Source organism: Trachurus trachurus (assembly GCF_905171665.1).
Source record: "Trachurus trachurus genome assembly, chromosome: 16".
NCBI lineage: Eukaryota > Metazoa > Chordata > Actinopteri > Carangiformes > Carangidae > Trachurus > Trachurus trachurus.
The window spans coordinates 27,672,434-27,700,192 of NC_139902.1; the positions used below are offsets into that span (position 1 = coordinate 27,672,434).

A 27,759-nucleotide genomic window follows, 5' to 3' on the forward strand; every position below is an offset into this window, starting at 1 on the left:
TCGTCCAACATCCAGCAACCAGCCGCCGCCGCTGCCGCCCGACCGGGAACACAGGAACAACAAGTCACAGTCACACACGTCGCTCACCACAACAGCAACAACAACAAGAAGCCCGAGCTGCTGCAGACCCGGTGTGGATGAAGACATGGCGGTTCACGGGTGTGGCTCTACGGTGCACGGGCGGAGAGGAGGAGCCGACGCAGCGATAGAAACAGCAGCACGTTGTTGTTGTGACGCCTTCTGACGACACAAACACACACAAGTAGAAGTAGAAGTATTAGTAGAAGTAGGCGTGCTCAGATTTTGTGACAGCAGCAGTGGATGCAGCGATGTAAAGTAAAGAGAGGACTGGTCTCGTCTCTCTCTGCACAGTCCAACAAGCAGAGACAATCTAACACTGTGTCGCTGTGGTTCATGCCGCCGCCTCAGACGGGGGCTCTGAGGTCGGCGCCGGCGGTTCGAGAGCAGCAGGTGATGTGATGCACACCTGAGAGAGCCGTGGTCTGACACCTGCAGCACACGCACAAACACACTATATGGCTGTTCGATTAATCGATTTAAAATCGTAATCGCGATTATTTGGAATCGTAAAAATCGATTTTTTTACTCTAACTAGGGTAATTACGGTAGGCTAAGCCCCTGTTCATGAATCTGGGCTGCGCTGAATTACCGTAATGACTGCTGCCTCCTTCCTCCCATCACCACTGCCCTCCCCACACACTGTAAACAAGTATGTCGGCATTTTGCTAAGACCAGTGATGAGGATTTCGTTGCCAAAAAGACCCTTTTCCCTTTTCCACTACACAGTTAACAGCTCTCACGGTCCATTACTGTAGGTCCATTTAAAAAGACACAAGAAACAGCACACAAAATAGTTTGTGTCATTTAACAAAAAAATCGTAATCGGAAATCGATTTTTCAGAGAGAAAGAAAATCGCGAGATTTTATTTTGGGGCAAAATCGAACAGCCCTAACACACACACACACCGCTTTAACAGTTCATGAACAACCGGAGCGCCACCATGCCGAGGAACCGAGCCTTCTCCGAGCCCGAGTACTCGGCGGAGTACTCTGCCGACTGCTCGGTGACGCTGCCCTCGGACCCCGGGCAGGCGGTGGGCCGGACGCACGAGGTGACGGTGCGGAGCTCGGGCTGCTGCCTCTGCCTGCCGAGGTTCATGCGCCTCACCTTCGCCCCCGAGTCTCTGGAGAACCTGTACCAGACCTACTTCCGACGGCAGAGGCACGAGACGCTGCTGGTGCTGGTGGTGTTCGCCGCGCTCTTCGACAGCTACATCATCATCATGTGCGCCGTCGTCTACACCGGCGACAAACTGGCGTCCGTGCTGGTGGCCTCGGTGGGACTGGCCGCGGACATCGTGCTCTACCTGCTGTGCCGCTTCGGGCTGCTGCCGGACCGCATCTCCCGCCGGGTGGTGCCCTACGCGCTGTGGGTGCTGATAGCGGCGCAGATATTCTGCTACCTGGGGCTGAACTACGCCCGTTTCCACCAGGCCAGCGACACGGTGGGCTGGCAGGCCTTCTTCAGCTTCTCCTTCTTCCTCACGCTGCCTCTGAGGCTCACGCCCATCGTGCTCATCACCACCGTGTCGTGCGGCGTCCACACGCTGGTGCTGGGCGTCACCATCGCCCAGCAGCAGCAGGAGGAGATCCAGGGGGCCGCGCTGGGCAGACAGGTAAGGAAAGAGGGTCCGGGGGGAGGAGAGGGGTATAGTACCACATTCACTTTACTTTTTGTAGCTTTTGACCATCTCATCAGCAATCTGACCAAACTTTATCCACAGTTTATTCTTCACCCTGGAAACTTAAAGCAGAAGTGAGTGATATATTTGTGTTAATATAGGCTAAGTCTTAAATAGTTATATCTTCCGACAGCAATCACTTACATAGAGTGTTTGGTCTGAAACACGGGTCTGTCAGTCACTCTGCTCTGCTCTGAGCCGAGGAGAAAACATTTATCGTATCCTACAGTTTTTATCCAATGAGGAGAGAGAACGGCATGCAGGGCTGTGTGTGCAGCCAAGGGATGCGCGTGAATGTGGTGATGTAGGGACGAGGACTGTTATGGTGCGTTCAAGGAAACTCGTTTTTTTCCGACCTGTGAAGTCATACCAGTTCGATCTGGTACATAGACTGTACAAAAAGACGTACTGGTACGATTTCACGGGTCGGAAGTTACGAGTGGCCGTTATAGTGACTTTCACCGGTAAAACAGGTCGGAAAAACACGAGTGGGTTGCCTGGAACGCTACAAAGTCGTAAGTTGTGACTTGAAGCTGTAATTTATGATTTCAAAAGCCTGCCTGGAACGCAGCATTTGCGAAAACGACCGGATCACTCACTTCTGCTTTAAAGCAGAAGTAAGCGATCCGGTGGTTTCGGCTAACTTCCTGTCAGCCGATGGAGATAGCAGTCCCCGCCCTCGTCCCTACATCACCACATTCACGTGCATCCCTTGGCTGCACACACAGAGAGGATTGCCCCTTTATGCCGTTCTCTCTCCTCATTGGATAAAGGTTGTAGGATACAAGGAAAGTTTTCTCCTCGGCTTACAGCAGAGCAGAGTGACAGACAGACCCGTGTTTTGGACCAAACACTCTATATAAGTGATTGCTGTCGGAAGATATAACTATTTAAGACTTATATTAACACAAATATTCAGCTTACTTCTGCTTTAAGCTCAGGGGAGTTAAACTAATTTTAGTTCAGGGGCCACATACAGTGCAATTTGATCTCAAGTGGTCCGGACCAGTAAAATAATAGCATAATAACCTATAAATAACAAGAACTCTAAATATTCCCCTTATTTTAGTGCAAATGAACCCTCTGTTTTACAAAACATGCTATGATTAAACTGGAATTTGTTGAGAAAAACACTGGCAATTTCAACAATATTATGCCTCTTCTGGCTTCTACAGTATGTGATTTTAACACCGGGCCGGTTTTGGCCCACGGGCCGTATGTTTGACATCCCTGCTTTAGCTGAAGAAAAAAAAAAGAATCTGAATATGTTTAATAGCAAAAAACCAAATGTCACATCTGATCTATCACAAGCAGCTCCACAGTTTTTATTGATAAGACACTGGAGGTGGACAGATAGTGGATAGTGGATTTTTAAAGGCAGATATAATAGAATAAGAAAACTTTTTATTGTTTGTCCTCACAGAACATTTTTCTTTGGCATGGCTCAACTACATAAAACAATCAATAATAAACACTCGGACTAAAAGAGATGCAGTGCAAAACCAGCGTAAAAATAAGTTTAATGTATGTGAAGTGGTATAATGCATCAGAGTTATTCATGTTCGTTATTCATTGTTTGTTTAAGATGTTTATAGCAGTGTGGATGAGTGAGTTCTTGCAGGTCTTCTTCTTGACTACTGGGATTTTGTAGCAGTATGAGCTTGAAGGATTTGTGCAGGGGGGGGTTATGATAAACAATAGTTTGGAGCAGGGAAAAGCCGACAGCTGATTAATCGACTGAATCCCCGCCTAAAAAAAAAGCAGATTAGACAGTCGGTAGTTGGTACGTATGTGAGTGATGCAACATATTTTAATCACAATAACCCTTTTTTTGTCCCTCACCGTCTCCTGTAGAAAAGATTGTCTGCAGAAAACTCCACTTTCATGATATAAGAAGCGGTTTATTTTGCATTTAATTTATCAGGCATCAGCAGTAATGTTTAAATATGAATCATCTCAGGGACACAGTGGAGTTTCCCTGATCTGAATAAGATGCTGTGGATCGACTGTGTGACCGGTGGAGGGTGAACAGACATCAAACACGATCAGAGCCGATACTTCAAGTTGATAAAACGTCCGATTGCAGCCAATTAATCAAACTATAGAAGATAATGATCATAATCAAGAATGATCTGATTCAGTAATCAACAGCATCACCCAGCTCTGTGCAAAGAAACAGAAAACTGATGAAGCTGTAGTTTCTATGAACAGATACAGTGTGTTCAGTCTTTTACCTGCCTGCGCTAACACTGTGTGTGTGTACTTAAGCAAATGAACCATATTCAGCTGAATGGACCAAACACACACACACACACACACTCACAGCTGAAGGTGTTGTACGAGCGCTGAGCTGTTCAAACTGTGTCTGTAGCTCTGAAGTGGAACGAAGCAACAGGAAGCAGATCCACCAATGTTTAACGATCGTTATCCAAACAGGAATGGTTGTTCCCCCATGCAGGTCTGTGATGTATGAACATCCTGAATCTGCGTTTATGAATCTGTCACTGATCAATGTGACTCATTATTTCACTCTCATATGATATAAAAACACAATATTTAGTTAAAGGGATAGTTCAACATTTTGGCAAATTCTCCTCTCACCTTAATCCCTCCCACCTAGTCATAGCAGTAGGTTCATTACCTTTAATTATCGGTGCATGTTGTTTTGAGATCCGCAGGGCAGAGACATGAGCTGCTCAGTGAACACAATGGAGGTGAACGGTGCAGGTCCCCTGTCCCTCATCAAACTCATCAAATACACAATCCAACAACTCCAAAACGCTCTGGTGGACAAGTTGTGACCTGCACATTCACCACGCTATGAGATAATAACAGAACGTTACCAGACAGAGTTGCTTTAGAGGCAAATGCAGAGACTGCTTGATGAAAAACTGCCCCCGATGGGAACGCACATCAGTGGTTTTACATGAATTTACCTCTAAAACAACTGTCTGGTAACGTTCTGTTATTATCTCATAGCGTGGTGAATGTGCAGGTCACAACTTGTCCACCACAGCATTTTGGAGTTGTTGGATTGTGTATTTGATGAGTTTGATGAGGGAAACCAAGAAATCCCATTAGCCTCCGTAGCGTAGCTCTGAGCAGCTCACGGCTCTGCTCCGCCGTTCTAAAAATAGCTTGCACCGACAATTAAAGGTAACAAACCTACTGCTAAGACTATAGTGATTATGGCGATAGGAGAATCTGTCAAAATATTGAACTATCCCTTTAAACACCTGTCGTCAGACACTGTCACTGTCTCTGAAGTTAGAATAAATAACCGTCCAGATGTTTAATGTCTCATCAGATGTTTTTTTCTTCAGTATCCGTACTAGTTTCTGAGGTCTGAGAACTAATAGGATCAGATAATCACAGTGTAACAGGATGTTTATGGGATGGATGTGGTTTTAGACTGAGGTTCATCAACTCAACTTTCACAGCACAGTCTTTCAACAAGCTCATCACGAGCTTTGACCTCTCTGGCATTTCCTCTGATGGAGGAGTTGATAAATAGAGCTGCACTGCTGGTTCAAAGGGTTTTCTGGTTCCAGATCAGTGTGGGAAAAGTATGTAAATTGATTTTTAGTCATTTCCTGATCAGATACAGAGAGATCATTATGTTCAGTTTTCTAAGATACTGGTCCAACGCTTGTTCTAATGTTTCAGCTGCATTCAAACGACCTGTTACAGAAACACCCTGAATGAAAGGAATAATGTGTGTCTGTGTGTTGAGCAGAGTAAAGTCTGATGGGAGAAACTGGAGCTCCATCAAACAGCAGGATGGAAACTCAAATGAAATATAATAATACTTTAGTTTCTAATAATGATGTATTTCTCTTGTCTTTTCACCTGCAGCTTCTGGCCAACATTGTGATCTACGTGTGTGCGATCACCGTGGGCGTGATGTCGTACTACATGGCCGACAGGAAGCATCGGAAGGCCTTCCTCGAGGCGCGGCAGTCACTGGAGGTCAAACTCAACCTGGAGGAGCAGAGCCAGCAACAGGTCAGAGCAGATCAAACCTTGTTCCTCACAGCTGTAGTTGAACCTCTTTAAAGGGATAGTTCAACATTTTGGCAAAGTGGCCCATTGCCATAATCCCTACAGTCATAGTAGTAGGTTTGTTACCTTTATTTGTGGGTGCAAGCTATTTTTAGAACGGCGGAGCAGAGCCGTGAGCTGCTCAGAGCTACGCTACGGAGGCTCATTATGGGATTTCTTGGTTTCCCTCATCAAACTCATCAAATACACAATCCAACAACTCCAAAACGCTCTGGTGGACAAGTTGTGACCTGCACATTCACCACGCTATGAGATAATAACAGAACGTTATCAGACAGAGTTGTTTTAGAGGGAAATTCAGAGACTGATTGCTGAAAAACTGCCCCGACACTGATCAGTGAACAAACCCAGTGTAGGTTATAAGGAGTAAAATAAAATAATAGCATGTAAATTTCCCTTCAGTAATGGTATTTATCTTCATAGAGTTTAGAGTTTCTGAAATCCAGTCACGCATCTGTCCTCAGATCTGCAAACGCAGTCACATCTGCTCACAGATCAGTGTCAGGGTTTATGGATCAATATCAGATTGTTCAAATGAAGATCAATTAGAGTCAGTCTGACTGGCCTCGAAATCCAACAGTGCAATAGAAGTAATGATTGAACAGTGTGTTTCAGTTGTTGTTGTTAATGATGGATGGTGGGAGGCTGAGCTAACATCTGGACAGAGGTTGAAAGTTACAGTTTGTTCTCCCACAGGCACGACTTCAAATCCAGTTTGTTTCATGACGTTTTTATTTTATTTTATTGTGAGTCAAAGGAATAGTTCACCAAAAAATGAAATTCAGTCATTATTGACTCACCCTCATGCTGATGAATACTCCGGAGTAGTTTTTTATTCCTCAAAGTGCATCTAGAGACCCGGGAGGGGGGTTCGTAGTCCAACGAAAACTTTATATGAGAGTCAATAGCGTCCGACACAAAAACGTCCATAAAACTACACAAAACCCATTTAATATTCCTCCACACTGCTCGTCCACTGCAATCCAAGTGTCCTGAAGGGAGATAGTCCAGAGTTTACTGGAAACAACGTCATATAAGACATTCTTACAGGACTGTTTAGGCTGTAAAAATGATGTTGGTTAGAGTAAACTCTGGACTATCTCCCTTCAGGACACTTGGATTGATTGCAGCGGACGAGCAGTGTGGAGGAATATTAAATGGTTTTTGTGTAGTTTTATGGACGTTTTTGTGTCGGGCCCTATTGACTCTCATATAAAGTTTTGGTTGGACTAGGAACCGGCCTCCCGGGTCTCCAGATGCACTTTGAGGAATAAAAAACTACTCCATAGTATTCATCAGCATGTGGGTGAGTCAACAATGACTGAATTTCATTTTTTGGTGAACTATTCCTTTAAACTTGGCAGCATGGAGAAGATTAGTAATAATAATAGGATGTTATCCAGATGTTCATGCTCTCCAGAGGTTGTCACACCTCCATGAGGTCGACAGCAGACGGCTGCTGGGTGGATGGATGGAGGGTGCTGACATCTTGGACAAAAAAAAAAAACTGTCACGGTCCCAGTTGGCAACACGTTACATGTTACCATGGCGATCATGAGACTTCCCATCAGGCTCAGCTGTAGCTACTTTTGTGTTAAATGTTAATTAAGCTCATGCATGTAGCAGCAGTAGTATTAGTATTAGTGGTAGTAGTGGTGGTTGATGGCATTAGACAAAGAAAGAAAAAAAAACCCAAACATGACCACGACCGACCAAGTCTGGCTGGTCTGGATGACCCGTTTCCATGGTAACTTCACTCGGACTTATTTAAATGTAGGTTACTTCTTCTAAAATAATCCTGATTCTGTGAAGTGATCGTGTGTGTGTGTGTGTGTGTGTGTGTGTGTGTGTGTGTGTGTGTGTGTGTGTGTGTGTGTGTGTGTGTGTGTGTGTGTGTGTGAGAGAGAGAGAGAGAGAGCTGGTACTGTGTCAGCAGTCAGCTCTCTCTCTCTCCTCTCACATCTGCGGCCTCTGGGTTTTTTCTCCGTCACTACTATTTATGGAACAGATGGTTTACACCACGGAGAGAGCGAGAGAGCAAGCAAAAAGACCAGAGGAAACAGAGAGAGAGAGAGAGAAAAGAGAGAGAAGAGAAAAGAGATAGACAGAGACAACAAGAGCTCTGATGAAAAATAAATAAATAAATAGATTTAAAAAAAAAACACAAGTGGAAGAAACTCCCAGAATACTAATGGAGAAGCCACGACGACGACGAGGACGAGCTGCCGAGAGAGACGAGGGGGCCGTCAACCAACCAATCAAGGAGCATCCGGTGGTGGCTGCCGGTTACCGTGGCAACCGGCCCTCCTGAGACGGTGTCAGCTGTAATCACAGAGTCGACCCGCTCGGCCGTTTTGTTGCCTCTCTCCCTCTCTCTCTCTCTCTGTCAGGTTTTTTGATAAGAGTATTGAAGCTGCCACACTAACACTCAGCTGTGTGTGTGTGTGTGTGTGTGTGTGTGTGTGTGTGTGTGTGTGTGTGTGTGTGTGTGTGTGTGTGTGTGTGTGTGTGTGTGTGTGTGTGTGTGTGTGTGTTCAGCTCCTGTAAACACGGACGGCTGCTCTCACCTCCTTCATGCTGTTGTAAAAAAAAAAAAGTATTGACTCGAGACTAAATTGTTTCTGTGTTTTTAGTCTCAGCAGCTGTTTTTTTTTTTTTTCTGGGTCATGTGACCAGGAAGCAGCGTCATTTCCTGTGTTGCCATCTCTGTTTGTCATGCGCAACAGGTAAAAAAAATATATATATATAGCCTGGCTACATACAGAGGTGAACAGGTTTACTACCTGTGGAGCTGCTGCCTCTGATTCTCCTCCTCTTCCTCCTCTGTCCGTCTCAGACCAGATGGGAGTTATCATAATCCCCTCCTGCACTTGAACTTCATCAGAGCCTGAACCAGCTTGTCTATTATAATAATAATAATGATGATAAATTTCATTTGTAAGTGCTTTTACAGATGCTCAAAGACACTTTACACTTTAAAAATCATAAAATAGAGCAAAGTCAGGGTGGAAATCCAACTAAAAAACAGCAATAAAACAGTATAAAACACACATAGAAATTATATATTAAAAGCTCATTTAAAAAGGTGTGTGTAAAGGTGTGTATAATATAACCCTTTTCCACCGAGGCAGTTTTATTTGGAGCTGGTCCCAAAACCTCAAGGCCATGATGCAGGAGAACCGGTCCCAGCAGGGCAGCACCCGTTCTCCACTGGTCTAGAGCCAAGGAGCGTTTATGGTGTCATGTTATCATGTTCTGCAAAATCAACCAAAACTTGATGATCACGAGTTTAAAAAAAAAAAAAACAGACCGGAGGATTGTTTACAACAGGAACAGAAGTGTAGTTCCTGAATTCAGCAGCTCAGCTCACCTGTACCTGAGGATAATTCATCTAAACTCACATAGACAGATCCTAGTTAAATACACACTTCATACCTTGTAATATATAGAATAATGAAGCACGCTGCCTCTGTTCATTTTCATTGATTTATTGTTATTGAAATGTGTTGAGTGCTCAGAGGCAGAGCTGTTGTTAAACTCTTCTCAGACCTACGAGCAGCTACGACTATATTTCATCTAGTGCAATAATCTGTGAGTACTAGATAGATAGATGTCAGTGGAGACAGTGATATCTGTCCTTCACCTCATTCCCAAATCTTATCCTCAATAAACAATAAACAATCGACCCCAGGAGGACGACCAACAATGCCCAGACTATATGGACTCATCAATACACTCATGGAGCAATTTATTAGCACACTTATACCTATGTACTTACAGCCAATCGTGTAGCAGCTGTAGCTCCGGGTGAGGAGCTGCAGACCTGCTAATGATGTTTCCTTCATCAAACTCAAAAGAGGTAAATGCAGAGGCTGCTTGCTGAAAAACTGTCCCTGACGGGAACGCGCATCAGCGGTTTTGCATGAATTTCCCTCTAAAACAACTCTGTCTCGTAACGTTCTGTTATTATCTCATAGCGTGGTGAATGTGCAGGTCACAACTTGTCCATGAGAGCGTTTTGGAGTTGTTGGATTGTGTATTTGATGAGTTTGATGAGGGAAACCAAGAAATCCCATGAGCCTCCATAGCATTGCACCAACAATTAAAGGTAACATTATTATGGTAATGGGCCAATTTGCCAAAATGTTGAACTATCCCTTTAATGTGGAACACACACAACCCAAAAATTGACTGCTGCATGCTGGACAATCAAAAATAGAAAAGTCTGCACACCAGAAAGTTCTCCTATTGGATATATCATTAAAATGCTTTAATGACATATCACCACATACAGTATGTGCGTGCGACTTTTCAAACGACCTGCCCTTTACCAACAAAAGTGGAGACACACCTTCATAATATATACACAGTTACACACACATACACACACCCAAAAACACATGATTTATAACCTGTGTGTCATGTGATAGATGATATGCAAACAACAAATGAAATAACTTCTTTTTTTTTTGTAGCAGAGAAGTTACATCAGATGAGAGAGACGACGTGCAACAATAAACACAATATCTCTATACATTGCTAATTGGTACAAGGGCACATATTGTGTATATATATAACACACTTACGTAACAAAAGTATCAATGTAACTTTTTTTCTTGGGGAACATTTGACTCATCTGACACTTCAGGCCTTAACACAGATTAGTCACAGTCTGATACTATAGCTGTTAATGAAAGACACTGTGCTTTTCACACGCAACCAACCACCATTACTAAAGTTGTGTGTGTGTGTTTGTGTGTGTCTTTCTGTGTGTGTGTTTGTGTGGTCTCCACAGGAGCGTCTGCTGCTCTCCATCCTCCCGAAGCACATCGCTGACGAGATGCTGCAGGACATGAAGAAGGAGCCGAGTCAGAAGGAGATGCAGCAGTTCAACACCATGTACATGTACAGACACGAGAACGTCAGGTGATCCGCCGCCTCCGTCTCTCTCGCCCGTTTTGCTGCCACAACCGGTCTGCAGCCTGTTTACTCAGCGCCGCCGTGGTTAATGATAATTAGCTGCTCTTTTTTTCTTTTTTTTCAAGTGTGCGTGTGTGTGTCCGTTTACTTAAAAGAAGAGGAAGATTTATTTATAGAGCACATCTCAAGCAGAGGGCGTTGCACTTTTTCTTTTCTTTTCTTTTTCTGGAGCATGGTAACTGAATGAAGCTTCACCTGCAACTACAATAAGGCTGGAGCTCTAGTGGAAGTGGACTCTATAGTGGAAGACACTATGAGAATACATATTATACATATTATTAGGGTATATATTAGCCAGAGTAATGTGATGTAACATCATATAAGGTAAACACTTTACTTATAAATATAGTTATTATGTGTTATAATTGGCTTATAAACGTGCATAACTATTATTATAAACACTCATAAATTATCATAAGGCTTTATAACAATAAAGAGCATCATAGAGCATTTTATAATGGCTTAGTATATATATATAGGGCTAAGTATTATAATAGAGTTCTCTATAATGTGTTATAATTTCTTATTGTTATAAAGCATTATGATCATTTCTGAGTGTTTATAACTATATTATACATTATAACTAAGTATGGATATAATGTGTTATAGAGATAGGCGTCAAATAAAGTGTTACCTAATAGAATGTAACATACGGTAACATAACTTGGATTTCTTTTGGGATCAATAATGTATATCTGAGTCTGATAACATAACATAGAAACTCACAGTATAGCACACAACAGCACAACACAACACTATGCGTGTGTGTGTCCGTTTACTTAAAAGAAGAGGAAGATTTATTTATAGAGCACATCTCATGCAGAAAAAAGCAACTCGGTGTGTGCTTCACAACAGGAATACTTGTAAATAATAAAACATACATGAATGAACAGGAGGATTATGATGTGTAATGGTTCCACAGAGAAGGTGTAGATAATTAATGTGGATTATAGGAACAAGACAAACCAGTGCTGAGCCCCATTAAAAAGATAAACCTGTTAAATCTGCTTTTAATAGAGTGTTTGGGCGTTTCCGACGTTTCTGGGAAGGGCGTTTTTCTTTTCTTTTTTTTTGCAGCATGGTAACCGAATGAAGCTTCACCTGCAACTACAATAAGACTGGAGCTCTTTTACTTTTACCTTTTATTTTTATTTGTTCATTTTCACAGGGACAGCAGTGCATATTAATCAACTTTTCTGTGAATGCAAGAGTATTTGCTAAGTACATGTAGCTGGTTTTCAACTGCAGTCCCTGGGCTGCAAACATGTAACAAAACAACATTACATACTGTTTAGTTTAGTTTAGTTTAGTTTAGTTTAGTTTAGTTTAGTTTAGTTTAGTTTAGTGTGTTTATTTTGGTCTTGTAAAAACAAGTACAATAGATAAATATAAAAGTATAGATACAAAACAAAACAAAGAAAAACAATGAACTTGCATCAGCTTATTTTGCCTACCCTTCTTAAATTAACATTTTCTGTTCACTCATTTAAAAATTTTTGACAGAACAAAAAACCTGCATATTCTACATGAGCACACTAGTATTTATAATTCAGTTTTATATTTATTAATAATATTTTTAAATAAGCTTTTCAATCTGTTAAGTGTGTTACACAGTTTGATTTCTAATTCTAGATTATTCCATTGATTGACTCCTTTAATTGATATATATCTTTGTTTCAAATTTGTTCGTACCTTTGCTTTTGTATACTGTACACATAAGTCCCTCTTAGTTCATATTTACAGGTTCGAGTCTGAAACATCCTCTGGACACCATCTGGAAGCATATTATTATTTACTTTATACATATAGTACATACATACAGTTTTATAGTCCACAAGATCATTAAATTTTAAGGTCTGTAGGTTTATGAAAAAATTGTTTGTTGAGTCTCGATAATCAGCCCTGTTGATTATCCTTATTGCTCTCTTACTGTATTATACTTATATTATTACTTACTGTATGCATATTACATGATACGTCCCTAAAATAATACTACATTAAAGCACATATGTCATTGAAATAGTAACACATATGCATACAGCGAATAGAAACATACAACATAAGGTTTCCTGTTTGCTCATATGGTGCAAGCAGTGCTTTGATAAATTAAGGTATAAGACCATTTAGTGCTTTATAAGCAGTTACAAGACTGTACTGATGCTCTGTGTGTGTGTGTGTGTGTGTGTGTGTCTGTGTGTGTGTTAGTATCCTGTTTGCAGACATCGTTGGCTTCACCCAGCTGTCGTCGTCCTGCAGCGCTCAGGAGTTGGTCAAACTGCTCAACGAGCTGTTCGCTCGCTTCGACAAACTGGCCGCAGTGAGTTTCACTCTGTTACCTCACCACCGCCACCGTTCAGTTACATACGAGACACGAACATGAATTTAACATGACGTCGCAAAGGAACATGATCAAAGTGTGGAGACGCTTCGATCTGAGTGGTTTCTGTCTGTTTTAAACAATTAGACGATGTCACAGTTACATAAAAAAGAATATTATCTTATTCTCATCTAATTTCCATGAACGACTGTAGAACGTCCGGACATATTCATGTTTGATCCTGATCAGATATTCTGATTAACTGATTGTTATTCACGCTGAGTGAATGTTTTATAACCACCAGACTGTGGGGAGCACGATGACACAGGAACATGTGTGTGTGTGTGTGTGTCAGCCCAACATGAGTTTAACAGTAATTCACACTCATGTCAGATCAGTGTATATGACGGAGCACTAGTGACAGTAGAGGTCAAAGGTCACGAAATCTGGGCTTTTACAGACGTAACAGGAATGTGAATGTAGTGAAAGCAGGAGGCGTTGTCTTTCCAAATTAAACAGATTAAAGCAGAATAATTATTACAACCAATGTGGTTTCATCAGCTCTTAAAACAAAAACTCCTGCTTTATTTCAATGTAGAGATGCAACACACTTTGTTTTTCTGCTCTTTGCAGTTTTTCATGTATTTATGATCCTATAACCACATTGTTTGTCTACATTGAGTTATTATCCTGTTGTTTAACAGTTTTTTTTTTTTTTACTTCTTCTAAGACTATGTTTCTGAAATAGTGGAAGACACTATGAGAATACATATTATACATATTATTAGGGTATGTATTAGCCAGAGTAATGTGATCATATAAGGTAAAAACTTTATTTATAAATATAGTTATAATGTCTTATAATTGGCTTATAAACGTGCATAACTATTATCATAAATACAAAAAACATATATATATATATATATATATATATATATATATATATATATATATATATATATATATATATATATATATATATATATATATATATATATATATATATATATATATATGTCTTATTGTTATAAAACATTATGATAATTTATGAGTGTTTATAACTATATTATACATTATAACTAAGTATGGTTATAATGCATTATAGAGATAGGCGTCAAATAAAGTGTTACCTAATAGAATGTAACATAACATAACATAACATAACATAGCATAACACAACTTACATAACTTGAATTTCCTTTGGGATCAATAATGTATCTCTGGGTCTGATAACATAACATAGAAACTCAGTAAAGCACACAACAGCACAACACAACACAACAACATGTTGCTGTTTTACATGTTTTACAACATGTAAAACAGTATTTCCAGATATATCCAGTGGTTGATCGGTGGTGTCTCTTTCTCTCCGTCTGGTCTCGTCGTGTCTCTGACTGAACTTTGTCCTCCCGTCAGAAATATCACCAGCTGAGGATCAAGATCCTGGGAGACTGCTACTACTGCATCTGCGGGCTGCCGGACTACAGGGAGGACCACGCTGCCTGCTCCATCATGATGGGCCTGGCCATGGTGGAGGCCATCTCGTAAGTACCGGGACCAGAACCGGGACCAGAACCGGGGTCTGTGGTCTCTGTGGTCTGTGATGCAGCAGCGTGTTAGAGATAATCGATGCTCTGATGGACTCGTATCGACTCGGCTATGAAGTAAAGTGAAGTGAGCAGCAGCTGACAGTGAGAGGTCATGGAGCTCACACTGGTGCTGATGCAACGCTTTGATTAGACCGGAGAGGAAGGGAGAGGGGGAGAGGGGTGAGGGGGTGAGGGACAAACTCAACTAGGACCTGGTCTTTTTTTGTTCTTAAAGGGATAGTTCAACATTTTGGCAAATTGACCCATTGCCATAATCCCTATAGTTTTAGAAGTAGGTTCATTACCTTTAATTGTCGGTGCAAGCTATTTTTAGAACGGCGGTGCAGAGCCGTGAGCTGCTCAGAGCTACGCTACGGAGGCTCATGGGATTTCTTGGTTTCCAATAGCGTGGTGAATGTGCAGGTCACAACTTGTCCACCAGAGCGTTTTGGAGTTGTTGGATTCTGTATTTGATGAGATTGATGAGGGAAACCAAGAAATCCCATTAGCCTTCGTAGCGTAGCTCTGCTCCGCTGTTCTAAAAACAGCTTGCACCGACTATTAAAGGTAACGAACCTACTGCTGTGACTATAGGGATTATGGCAATGGACCAATTTGCCAAGATGTTGAACTATCCCTTTAATGTGGAGACAACATACACAACCCGAAAAACTGACTGCTGGGTGCTGGACAAAAAAACGGGTACAAAAGATCAAAAATAGCAAAGTCTGCACACCAGAAGTTCTCCTATTGGATATATCATTAAAATGCTGTAATGATATCACCACATCTGTGCTTGCGACTTTTCAGACGACCTGCCCTTTACCAACAGAAGTGGAGACACACCTTCATATATATACATAGTTACACACACATACACACACCCAAAAACACATGATTTCCTACTGCTAAGACTAAAGGGATTATGGCAATGGGCCAATTTGCCAAAATGTTGGAACTATCCCTTTAAAGCGTTTCTCTCTGTGAAACCACCTCAGGTACGTGAGAGAGAAAACCCAGACCGATGTGGACATGAGGGTGGGGGTCCACAGCGGCACCGTGCTGGGAGGGGTGCTGGGCCAGAAACGCTGGCAGTACGACGTCTGGTCCACCGACGTCACCGTGGCCAACAAGATGGAGGCTGGAGGAATCCCAGGGTAAGACCCCAGACCCCAGCCGGGGGTTTTAATTTATTTATTGTTAACACTATTAAGCATTAGTTAAGCAATACTGAATTTCTTCATTTCCAACACATGGATACTCATTAGTATGTAGTTTATAATACAGTTAGTGCTTATCAGTGATGAGTAAAACATTTTTAACTGTGGTTATAAACTACATACTAATGAGTATTCATGTGTAATAAATGATGAATTCAGTATTTCATGCTTAACTAAATGCTTAACAGCGTGTTCTTATTATAAAGTGTTACCTATTTATTTATTTATTTATTTATTTCGAACATGTAAGGTAGTATAAAAAGAAACTGACACAAGACAAAGCAAAAAATAAAATACAAAAACAAAGCAAATGGTAACAGAAAACAACTAAAATTCTTATTAAGTTATATTCATCAGTAGTCTAAACATGTTCGATAGCAAGTAGGAAGAAGTAAAGAAAACTTATATGATCCTACCCCTTGTCCTTTTTATCATATTTTCCTCTAATGATTATTGTCAATATTGCTTATCAATATATGAAATATATGGTAACACTTTATAATAAGTACGTTAAGCATTAGTTCAGCATGAAATACTGAATTCATCATTTTTAACACATGAATACTCATTAGTATGTAGTTTATAACCACAGTTAAGCACTAACTGTGTTTATAAACGACATACTGAGTATTCATGCGTTATAAATGAAGAATTCAATATTTATTAATGTGTGTACTTATTATAAAGTGTTACCAAATATAAATATATATATATAAAGTTATGCAGTTTCATCCTGAAGACACAGAGGATTCATGCAGGGAAATGTTTAGGTTAATTGATGAGAGCATGCCGCATCGTATGTTATGACGACTGTAAGATCCGTAGATGGATCAATGACCTGTCTGATCGATCAATAACCTGATGTGACCTTCTGCTGTGGACGCAGTCGTGTCCACATCTCTCAGAGCACCATGGAGTGTCTTCACGGAGAGTTCGACGTGGAGCCGGGCAACGGGGGCGACCGCTGTGACTACCTGAGGGAGAGGGGCATCGACACCTACCTGGTGGTCGTCCCCAAAGGACCCGTGGGCAAGAACGGCATCAACGGGGTAGTAAGTCACACACCTGTCACACACCTGTCATAGAATAGAATAGAATAGAATAGAATAGAATAGAAACTTTATTTGTCTGAAACCAAGGGTATTTGACTTAAATTTGTCTTTGACAGGGCTCAACACCACCTTTACATACACACAAGACGTTAAAAAAAAGACCACCAGATGAAAAAAAAGTAATTCACACAGCTGTCACACACCTGTCATAGAATAGAATAGAATAGAATAGAATAGAATAGAATAGAATAGGAACTTTATTTGTCTGAAACCAAGGGGAACACTACCTTTACATACATACAAGACGTTAAAAAAAAGAGCCATAAAAACAAAGAACACCAGATGGAAAAAAAAAAGTTTCACTTTATTAAAAACCTTTTTTCTTTTTTTGTCATTAAAGTATTTATTTTCCATCAAATAATACAAATAACTTACAAAAGACAACAAAAACTAAACACAAAACACAAAAAGGCAAACTTAAAGGACAACACACCTCTGTACCATTGTATTGACTGTGATTATATCAGTCGCAATGTGTTTCAACATACCGGTATACTTAATGTAACAAGCCCTTAATATATAAAAATAAATCGTCCCATACTAAATGTAACTTCCCTTTAACATTGTTCCTCCTGGTAATCGAATATTCGTATGATGCAGTCTCCAAGATTCGTGGGGCTCGCCTCAGCTATCTAACTTCCTGTTCCCTGACTTGTCATCAGAAGCTGTCTGTGACGTCGTCCAATGGAAACTCTCCCCTGCTGATCAACACCACCGAGTGCAACGGCAGCGCCAACACGGCCTGCACCACCCCGGAGGAGCCGGAGGAGCTGGACACCAGGGTAACCGATGGATAGATAGATAGATAGATAGATAGATAGATAGATAGATAGATAGATAGATAGATAGATAGATAGATAGATAGATAGATAGATAGATAGATGGATGGATAGATAGATAGATAGATAGATAGATAGATAGATAGATAGATAGATAGATAGATAGATAGATAGATAGATAGATAGATAGATAGATAGATAGATAGATAGATAGATAGATAGATAGATAGATAGATAGATAGATCCTGAGACACTGATTGGTGAATAGATAGGTTTACAAAACAGAGAGATGTTGGACGCGGGTCTCCTCCATCATGAGAGCTGTTTCTTTATTGTTTGTTTATTTCTCTCCAGGTGGTGAATCCGTCCTTCCCGAACCCGCGGAGACGACTGCGGCTGCGCGACCTGGCTGAGCGGGTGATCGACGCTCAGGAGAACGAGCAGGAGCTCAACAAACTGCTGAACGAGGCTCTGCTGGAGAGAGAGACGGTGCAGGCGTAAGTGACGATGGCCAGACCGGACACTAACTGGGTCAACTCAGTGACATGTAGTCATGGAGTTCCTGTGGTAGTCTAGGTTTATAGCAGTGTCATTAAAGGGATAGTTCAACATTTTGGCAAATTGGCCCATTGCCATAATCCCTATAGTCATAGCAGTAGGTTTGTTACCTTTAACTGGTGGTTCAAGCTATTTTTAGAACGGCGGAGCAGAGCCGTGAGCTGCTCAGAGCTACGCTACGGAGGCCAATGGGATTTCTTGGTTTCCCCTCATCAAACTCATCAAATACACAATCCAACAACTCCAAAACGCTCTGGTGGACAAGTTGTGACCTGCACATTCACCACGCTATGAGATAATAACAGAACGTTACCAGACAGAGTTGTTTTAGAGGTAAATACAGAGACTGTTTGCTGAAATCTGCCCCGACGGGAACGCGCATCAGCGGTTTTGCATGAATTTACCTCGAAAACAACTCTGTTTGGTAACATTACATTATTACATTATTATCTCATATTGTGGTGAATGTGCAAAAAAATAGCTTGCATCGACAATTAAAAGTAACAAACCTACTCCTAAAACTATAGGGATTATGGCAATGGGCCAATTTGCCAAAATGTTGAACTATCCCTTTAACACACCACTGCATGCCAGGTACTTACTATCTGAGCTGTAGATGCAGATGAAGTCTAGTATTGTTTTCCTCTCTAACAGCTGAAGGTTTTTTCCTCGTGTCATCAGATTGAAGGGGAAACACACCAACAAACTCTCCCTGAGGTTTGTGGACCCGGACCTGGAGACTCGTTACTCTGTGGAGAAGGAGAAGCAGAGCGGAGCGGCCTTCTGCTGCTCCTGTGTGGTCCTGCTCTTCACCGCGCTCATGGAGGCGCTGATCGACCCCTGGTGAGTCCACAACGACACCAGAACCGAACCCTCACACTTCTGTGTATCCTCATGTTCATCATGACACACAGATGTTGGAGGACTTGTTGACAGATGTTTGCTGCTCTGCTCTCACCATCTGTGTATTTGTTTGTTTTTTTCTTTGCTGTGGAAACAGGCTGATTGCAAACTACATCACCTTTGCAGTGGGAGAAGTCCTGCTCCTCGTCCTCACCATCTGCTCTCTGGCTGCCATCTTCCCCAGAGTGAGTCACAGCACTTTTTATTTATTTATTTTTTTACATCTGACAGCTGGGTCATTGAGGGTCTGGTTGGTTTCCTTTAGGGGCACCAGGAAATATGAATTCCCACCAGAGACTGGGACTCTTAATGCAAAATATGTAACTTATCTAATAAAATAATAACAAAAGATGTCATGAAATAGCAAGGGATTATGGGAGTTGTTGTTCTTTCCACTATAACTATCACCTTCTAAGTGTCAGTAGCTCAGGAAATCAAACAGATACAGTCAATAAATGCATTTAAAATGTTTAAATCCAATCCATTTTATTTATAAAGCACAATTTTAAATAAACACAAAGGTTTCCAAAGTGCTGTACAGTAAAATAAAAACCATAAAACATAATAAAAAGACAAAATACTAATGATAAAAGACACAATAAAACATAATAAATAAATAGAGTGACCACCCCAGATAAAATATCTGTACAGATAAAATCATACGTAGTGTGAAAAGCCAAAGAAAAGACAGATTTGGCTTAAAACAAGATAAAATAAAGTTTTTACACTTCTGTCGGACATACACTATGCAAACACATGTAGAGGATTTTCATGTCAATGACATTTACGGTTACTATGATTAAATTCACTGATTTTTCCAGTTTTGAGAGCCGATGGAACAACAACAGAGGTGTTTTTAGACACTTTAATGTGGAAAAGTCTCATGAAAGAGCTGCCAGAGAAACATTTAGGAAATGTTTTGGGACATTTTGTGTTCAGAGAGGATCAATATCAGCGAGTGTGTGTTCAAACTGGAGCTGGAGTTGAGATGTGGTTTATCAGGTTTATTCTCATAACGATAAACATTAAGAAGAACAAAATGTAATATAAGAAAGGTCAAGCAAATCGTATGAACCAGGTCTGGCCTTGAAGACTTTAGTGAACTCTGATAGAGGAGGTGTTGTCTTTGTGATTGCTGTTCAGTGTGTGTGTGTGTGTGTGTGTGTGTGTGTGTGTGTGTGTGTGTTTGGCTTGCAGCGGTTCTGTTGATTCCACCTCGTCATGGAAAGTCAGATGTATTGACGCAGCAGCGAGCAGGACGCTATCGACCGCCGCTGTCACACTCACTCAGTCACATGCTCTGAGAAAGATGCACACTCGATAATCACGTCAGATATCACAGTGTCACCACCAGGCTGCTGCGCTGACGTTTCCATTAACACACACACACACACACACACACACACACACACACACACACACTAACACCTGTAACTGACCAATAATGAAAATCTTTAAAGAATGTGATTGTGTTGTAAATGAATGAACGATCACTTTATATAAACAAATCCTTGTAAAGACTAATGTGTTCACCAATAAATAGATAAATAGAAAAATAAATAGATGATGACGTTAAAAAGCAGATGGACGATTCGTGTGAATAGTAATCAATCAAATGAATAAATCTGGACTTGTGTGTTTGTGTGTGTGTGTGTGTCAGGTCTTTCCCAAGAAGCTGGTGTCCTTCTCCACCTGGATCGACCACACCCGCTGGGCCAGGAACACCTGGGCCATGGCGGCCATCTTCATCCTCACCATGGCCGACATCATAGACATGGTGAGCTGTCTTCAAGCTCTCTTCAAGGTGTTAGTTTAACCCATGGTGTAGAAGTACAGCAGCCCCTCCAGAGATCAAGTTCACCGACCGCAAACTTCTCTAGTAGATGGATGGATGGATGGATGGATGGATGGATGGATGGATGGATGGATGGATGGATGGATGGATGGATGGATGGATGGATGGATGGATGGATGGATGGATGGATGGATGGATGGATGGATGGATGGATGGATGGATGGATGGATGGATGGATGGATGGATGGATGGATGGATAGATTGATGGATGGATAGATTGATAGATAGATAGATAGATAGATAGATAGATAGATAGATAGATAGATAGATAGATAGATAGATAGATAGATAGATAGATAGATAGATAGATAGATAGATAGATGCCTTCCCCCCAGTGCAGAGTTGTAGAGCTTGACAGCTCTAGGGACAAAAGAGTCTTCGAGTCTATTTGTTTTGCTTCTGGGAAGAAGCAGTCTTCCACTGATCCAGCTTCTCTGTGCGCTGATGATAGTGTGCAGTTGTAGCGACTTTAGCACAGACCGCACGATAGCAAAATACTCCTGTCTTTGTAGCCAAGAGGAGAATCGGTGAGATGTTTGTTGTTTGTTTTTTGTCTCTTTTCAATAGAAACCAGGCAAAGCCAGCATGTGCTTGATGCTTCGTATTAATGTGCTGGGACCGTATTTGTACTGTTGACGAAGTTTGGTGCTGTTCTGAGCATCATTTGTGGCTACGAGTGGCTTTTTTGATGGCGGTTGGCTCTTGGCTCCATAGACAGCAGTGTTTTGCTGTCTGGCTATCTGTGCTGAAGTCGCCACAACTAGAGAAGTTTGCGGTCGGCAAACTTGATCTCTTGAGGGCATGTTCTACTCTGTCTCATGGTGCGTTAGACCATGGGTTAAACTTACGCTGGAATATCCCTTTAAAGGTTCAGTGTGTAATAAATGTCAAGGTTTATTGGCAAAATCTGAATATACTACCCTTGAATATATTTGTACAAGTGTATAATCGCTATAAAATAAAATTTGTTTGGTGAGGGGTACAGTAAGTGCGAGTGAGCGCTGCAAACTAGAATCTGAACGCTAGATGTCACGGTTTCCCTCCATTTTACAGACTGGACCTTTAACGTGACCGTGGACAGGAACTCATCAGAGTCCAGTTTTAGAAATGATCCTAATGATGACTTGTGTCTCTCCTCCTGCAGCTGAGTTGTCTCCCTCGGGTCTCGGACTCGGGCAGCACCACTGTGGCTCCTTCCTCTTCCTCTTCCTCTTCCTCCTCCACTCGGCCCAGCCCCGACGGTTGCCTGGGCAACCCCAAATATTACAGCTACATCGCCGTGTTGGCCCTGATGGCGACCACCATGCTGGTGCAGGTCAGCCACATGGTGAAGCTCACGCTGATGCTGCTCATCACCGTGGCGACCGGCATCGTGAACATCTACAGCTGGAGGGACATCTTCGACCGCTACGACATGGCCCGTTTCCAGGACTACAGGTGAGGCAGGAGGAAGCACGGGGGCGAGACACACACACACACACACACACACACCTGGGGCCTGTCCCAATATGCACACTCGATCACACTTATACGCTTGTGCACTTGGCGTGTGCGTTTGTGTGCTTAAGTGTGTCCCATTTCTCCAACGACCAAAAGTTCTAGGGCTGGGCCAAAAAATCGATTTTCATATTAATTGCGATTTTTTTCTGGCGATTTTGTTTTTTAAATTTTGATTTTTTTTTTTTTTTTTTTTTTTTTGGGACGACCAATCTTTATTGTACGATCATGTATTCTGTGCCATTAAACTCAACAAAGTCAAACCGACCTGTTGTGTTCGTTTGTTCACAGATATCTATGTGAACAAACAAACACAACAGACAAACTGATGTGATGTGTGTATTCTTTTTTTGTAAATATGACTTATGATGTATTGTCAAGTGTTTGGTTCAACCTACTCTTGTTTAAGGAAAGAAAATCACAATAATTGAAATATAAAATCGCAATACTTGTTTAATCAGAATCGCAATTTAAATCGAATCGGGACCCAAAAATCGTTAGAGAATCGAATCGGCACAAAAGCGTATCGGCCCAGCCCTAAAAAGTGCAGCGCACTTGATTTGCACTTTACCCACACGTACGGTAAGACCGCATCGGAGCGGTACAGTATTTGGCCAAGTATAAATCCCACAATGCACCAGCTGGTGAAGTCTGCCGTCACCCAGAGCCACAAGCCACATTTGGGAAATGCCATTGAATACATTTCAATAAAATGAATTTGACTTTCTGTCCCATAATTATGACTTTTTAATCTCATATATTTTACATAGGCCTACTTTTATCTCATATTTTTCAATTCCAGTTTTGTTGTCTTTTTTGACCTGTTATCATGTTATTATGAATTTTCTCTATTGATTATAGCTTATGTGAAAATTTTTCATCACACTCTGTTTAATCCGATGTGTTTATCTTTTTTTCTTTCTTTTTTTACATTTTTTACAAGACACTTTTGGAGTAGATGAGACTGTGATCCAGCAGCACTGTTTATTTAAGTTGTTGCTGTGCTCTGTGTGTGTCGGAGTTGTGCTACTAGTGCACAGTAGCACTCAGATGACAGGCTTCACTTGTCTAGTACAGGGTGTATGTATGTATTTCATGTATGTCCCGATTGCTTTTAAATATCCCCGCGCGCTTGGCCACTTAATCCCAAAAGGCTCCTGCACCAGGTCTCACACACTGTGTCTCTCTGCAGGTCGTACCTCGTTCCCTCCAAGTTCATCATGACCATCATGATCTTCATTATGATGGTCAGCTTCTACTACTTCTCCAGACACGTAAGTTCATGTGTTCATTAGGGATCATTCATGCTTGTGCTGTTCACACACACACACACACACACACACACACACACACTGACACTAACACTGATGGTCCGGTCCCACTGTGTGAAGGTGGAGAAGCTCGCTCGCACCCTGTTCCTGTGGAAGATCGAGGTCCATGAGCAGAAGGAGAAGGTTTATGAGATGAGGCGCTGGAACGAAGCGCTGGTCACCAACATGCTGCCGGAGCACGTGGCGCGGCACTTCCTGGGCTCCAAGAAGAGGGACGAGGTGAGATCCAGTGTGTGTGTGTGTGTGTGTGTGTATGTGTGTGTGTTCATCTGCAGCTGTGTTCTCTAAGACAGAAGTCTTCACCAGGGTGTCCGCGCCCTCTAGTGGGCCGGCTGAGGTACTGCAGGGGTCACAAATTGAGATCTCTTTTCCAAGGAACAGATTAAACAGATGTAGTAACAAAAAAATAACAATCAAATGCAATCGCCAAAACAACTGTAGCAATGAAACACCAAAGCTTCAAAACGATAAAATAAAATAATATAAATGGCTGCACTGTACTTTGCACATGTTTAAAATAAAAACATAGATTTATAAACCTGTGTATTATTTGAATAGCTTAGTATCGAATGCACAATAACAAGGTACGTTTATACATGTTCACTAGACCCAGTTTAACATAAAACATAATGTTGGGTTGTGCATTACATGCTGTTTATTTTTTCACTGTGGTGATGGTTAATTGATTAATTGACTTCTGCTTATTCCCTCTTTGAGGTTATCAACCTGCTTATGATTCAACAAAATTGACAAAAGTCAAATAAAAGAAAGGACTAAGTTGAAGTCAGTTGACTCCTGGGTCCTCTTTACTAAGCCTGATCGAGCTCTGTTCTGACCCTGTAACCTGATCCAGGAGCTGTACAGTCAGTCCTACGACGAGATCGGCGTCATGTTCGCCTCGATCCCGAACTTCTCCGACTTCTACACAGAGGAGAGCATCAACAACGGAGGCATCGAGTGTCTGCGCTTCCTCAACGAGATCATCTCTGACTTCGACAGTGTAAGTGCTGCTCTGTGTGTGTGTATGTTAAAGCGTTTGACCTCATGTTCTTGACCTTTGACCTGTGTCCGCATCACCAGCTGCTGGATGAGCCTCAGTTCCGCTGCATCACCAAAATCAAGACCATCGGCAGCACCTACATGGCCGCGTCGGGCGTCACCCCCGACGTCAGCAACGGCTACACCTGCATGAAGGTGAGTTAACTAACCGACCGCTGTGATGTAACGATGCAGCAGTCTCTGACCTCTGACCTCTCTGCTCTCTGATTGGTCTGCGCCTGACAGAAGGAGGAGCAGTCGGACAGGGAGCGCTGGCAGCACCTGGCGGACCTGGCGGACTTTGCTCTGGCCATGAAGGTCACGCTCATGAACATCAACTACCAGTCGTTCAACAACTTCATGCTGCGAATCGGTACGTTAAGATCTCTGCCCTTATAAGGATTTTTTTTTTAAGTAAAACAAGTCGGCATGTATCTTAGTTCAGGCGAAGAGTGCAAAATCATTCACTTTGATAAAAGGCTTTTGGCATTCCCATATTCATTGCAGAATAGTAAAAGGTAAAAGGCTAATTCAGTCATTTCCCACCATTATTCTTAATTAGTGATGTCACGATTACAAATTTTGTTGGTACGATTACTATCAGAGAAATAATCAAGGTAGTAACGATTAATTTCCCAACACTATGAATGTGTAAAATCAAATACATTCAAAATAGAATTACATTACTAAATATTTGAAGCATTAACATAGGACCAATTATTACAGTAATCCCCCAGGGGAGATGTTTGAAATATTCAGGTCATAAATTGTGATTCACAACAAATGTTTAAGTTTATTTGAATCGTTTTTTTAAATACAAAAATATTACTTTCGGTTGCAATCAGTAAAAACGACTTCTGCATACCAGCTTGTAAATATTTATATTCACTGCGATTGTATGATTATTTAGGGGGGAATATTGGCTGGGTTAGATTTTTGGGGGGATTTACGCCCATGGCCTAAATTGACGACAACCCACCTGTCTCCTGTGTCCACTGTTCCTTCAGGTCTGAATAAGGGCGGAGTCTTAGCCGGAGTGATCGGTGCCCGTAAACCTCACTACGACATCTGGGGCAACACTGTGAATGTGGCGAGTCGCATGGAGTCCACAGGGGTGATGGGAAACATCCAGGTACAGTAAATTGTGTCTACTGGGATCACTCACACTATTTATACTGCTGTCGCAATGCTGAAGTTGAAATTGGATTGGATGGTACTTTATTGTCCAGTAGAGAAATGTGTGTTGGGCTCCAAGCCACTGCATTACACAGCACAGTAAACATTACACAATATATACATTACTGTAACGTACTGTACATACACAGTGCTTCCATACAATACATATAAAATAGTAAGAAACCCACAGTTCTTAAAGGGATAGTTCAACATTTTGGCAAATTTGCCCATTGCCATAATCCCTATAGTCTTAGCAGTAGGTTCGTGACCTTTAATTGTTGGTGCAAGCTATTTTTGGAACGGCGGAGCAGAGCCGTGAGCTGCTCAGAGCTACGCTACGGAGGCTAATGGGATTTCTTGGTTTCCCTCATCAAACTCATCAAATACACAATCCAACAGCTCCAAAACGCTCTGGTGGACAAGTTGTGACCTTCACATTCACCACGCTATGAGATAATAACAGAACGTTACAAAACTGAGCCATTTTCGAGGTATCCGCTGATGCATGTTCCCGTCTGGGGCAGTTTTCAGCAAGCAGTCTCTGCATTTACCTCTAAAACAACTCTGGTAACGTTACATTATTATCTCATAGCGTGGTGAATGTGCAGGTCACAACTTGTCCACCAGAGCGTTGTGGAGTTGTTGGATTGTGTATTTGATGAGTTTGATGAGGGAAACCAAGAAATTCCATGAGCCTCCGTAGCGTAGCTCTGAGCAGCTCGCGACTCTGCTCCACCGTTCTAAAAATAGCTTGCACCGACAATTAAAGGTAACAAACCTATTTGCTATGACTATAGGGATTATGGAAATGGGCCAATTTGCCAAAATGTTTAAGTATCCCTTTAATAACAGCTGGAATAAATTAGTTCCTATACCTGTTCAGTCTGCTTTTCAGTACTCTGAGCCGTCGAGCTGAGGGCAGCGCATCAAATTCTGGATGGAGGATGTGTGTCGGGTCGTTAAACGTATACGTGTGTGTGTGTGTTTGTGTGTGTGTGTGTGTGTCCCAGGTGGTGGAGGACTGCTACAACATCCTGAAGGAGTACGGCTTCCGCTTCGTGAGGCGGGGGCCCATCTTTGTGAAGGGGAAGGGGGAGCTGCTCACCTACTTCCTGAAGGGCAGAGACAAACAGGGCTCCTTCATCAACGGCTCCTCCGTCACTCTGCCTCACCAGGTGGTGGACAGCTAGAGGCCACGCCCACACACACACACACACACACACACACACACACACATACTGCCCACCGGTGTGATCACTGCAGGGTGGGGAGGACTGAACCTGGCCTGAGCTTCACACAATGTTTACAGTTCACACTACACTACACACACACACACAGCTGTGACAATGTCGATGGAAAGAGATGAGAGCCAGGAGAGTCTGAATGTCACGTTCAGGTTGAACCACGAATTCAAAACCAGAATCATTTTAATTTAAATTAATTGAAAAGAAAAATATGTATGAGTAGTTTTTATTGTCAGAATCTCATCTTTTCTTGCGTCCAGAACACTTTAAAAAACATTACAAAATATAACACAATATAACACCAAACAGACTAAATGACAGAAACATTAGAAAAA

General features: G+C 41.8%; 1 protein-coding gene across 2 annotated transcripts; it reads left to right on the forward strand.

Moving 5' to 3' along the window:
* Positions 1–1,022: 1,022 nt before the first annotated feature.
* adcy3a (adenylate cyclase 3a) lies at positions 1,023–27,759 on the forward strand (the record flags this gene model as incomplete). Of its 2 annotated transcripts, none has more annotated exons than XM_083989924.1 (20): positions 1,023–1,697; positions 5,619–5,768; positions 10,621–10,751; positions 13,011–13,122; positions 14,539–14,666; positions 15,710–15,868; positions 16,818–16,983; positions 17,706–17,825; positions 18,177–18,319; positions 19,062–19,223; positions 19,381–19,468; positions 20,944–21,060; positions 22,283–22,575; positions 23,828–23,909; positions 24,027–24,185; positions 24,820–24,966; positions 25,047–25,160; positions 25,251–25,377; positions 26,012–26,136; positions 27,191–27,759. In XM_083989924.1, the coding sequence occupies 20 exons, from the start codon at positions 1,023–1,025 to the stop codon at positions 27,368–27,370; spliced, it is 3,378 nt and encodes a 1,125-aa protein (XP_083846050.1). In that variant the 3' UTR covers positions 27,371–27,759. The 2 variants fall into 2 exon arrangements, with proteins under 2 accessions (XP_083846050.1, XP_083846051.1); XM_083989925.1 differs by having other exon boundaries at positions 16,818–16,980.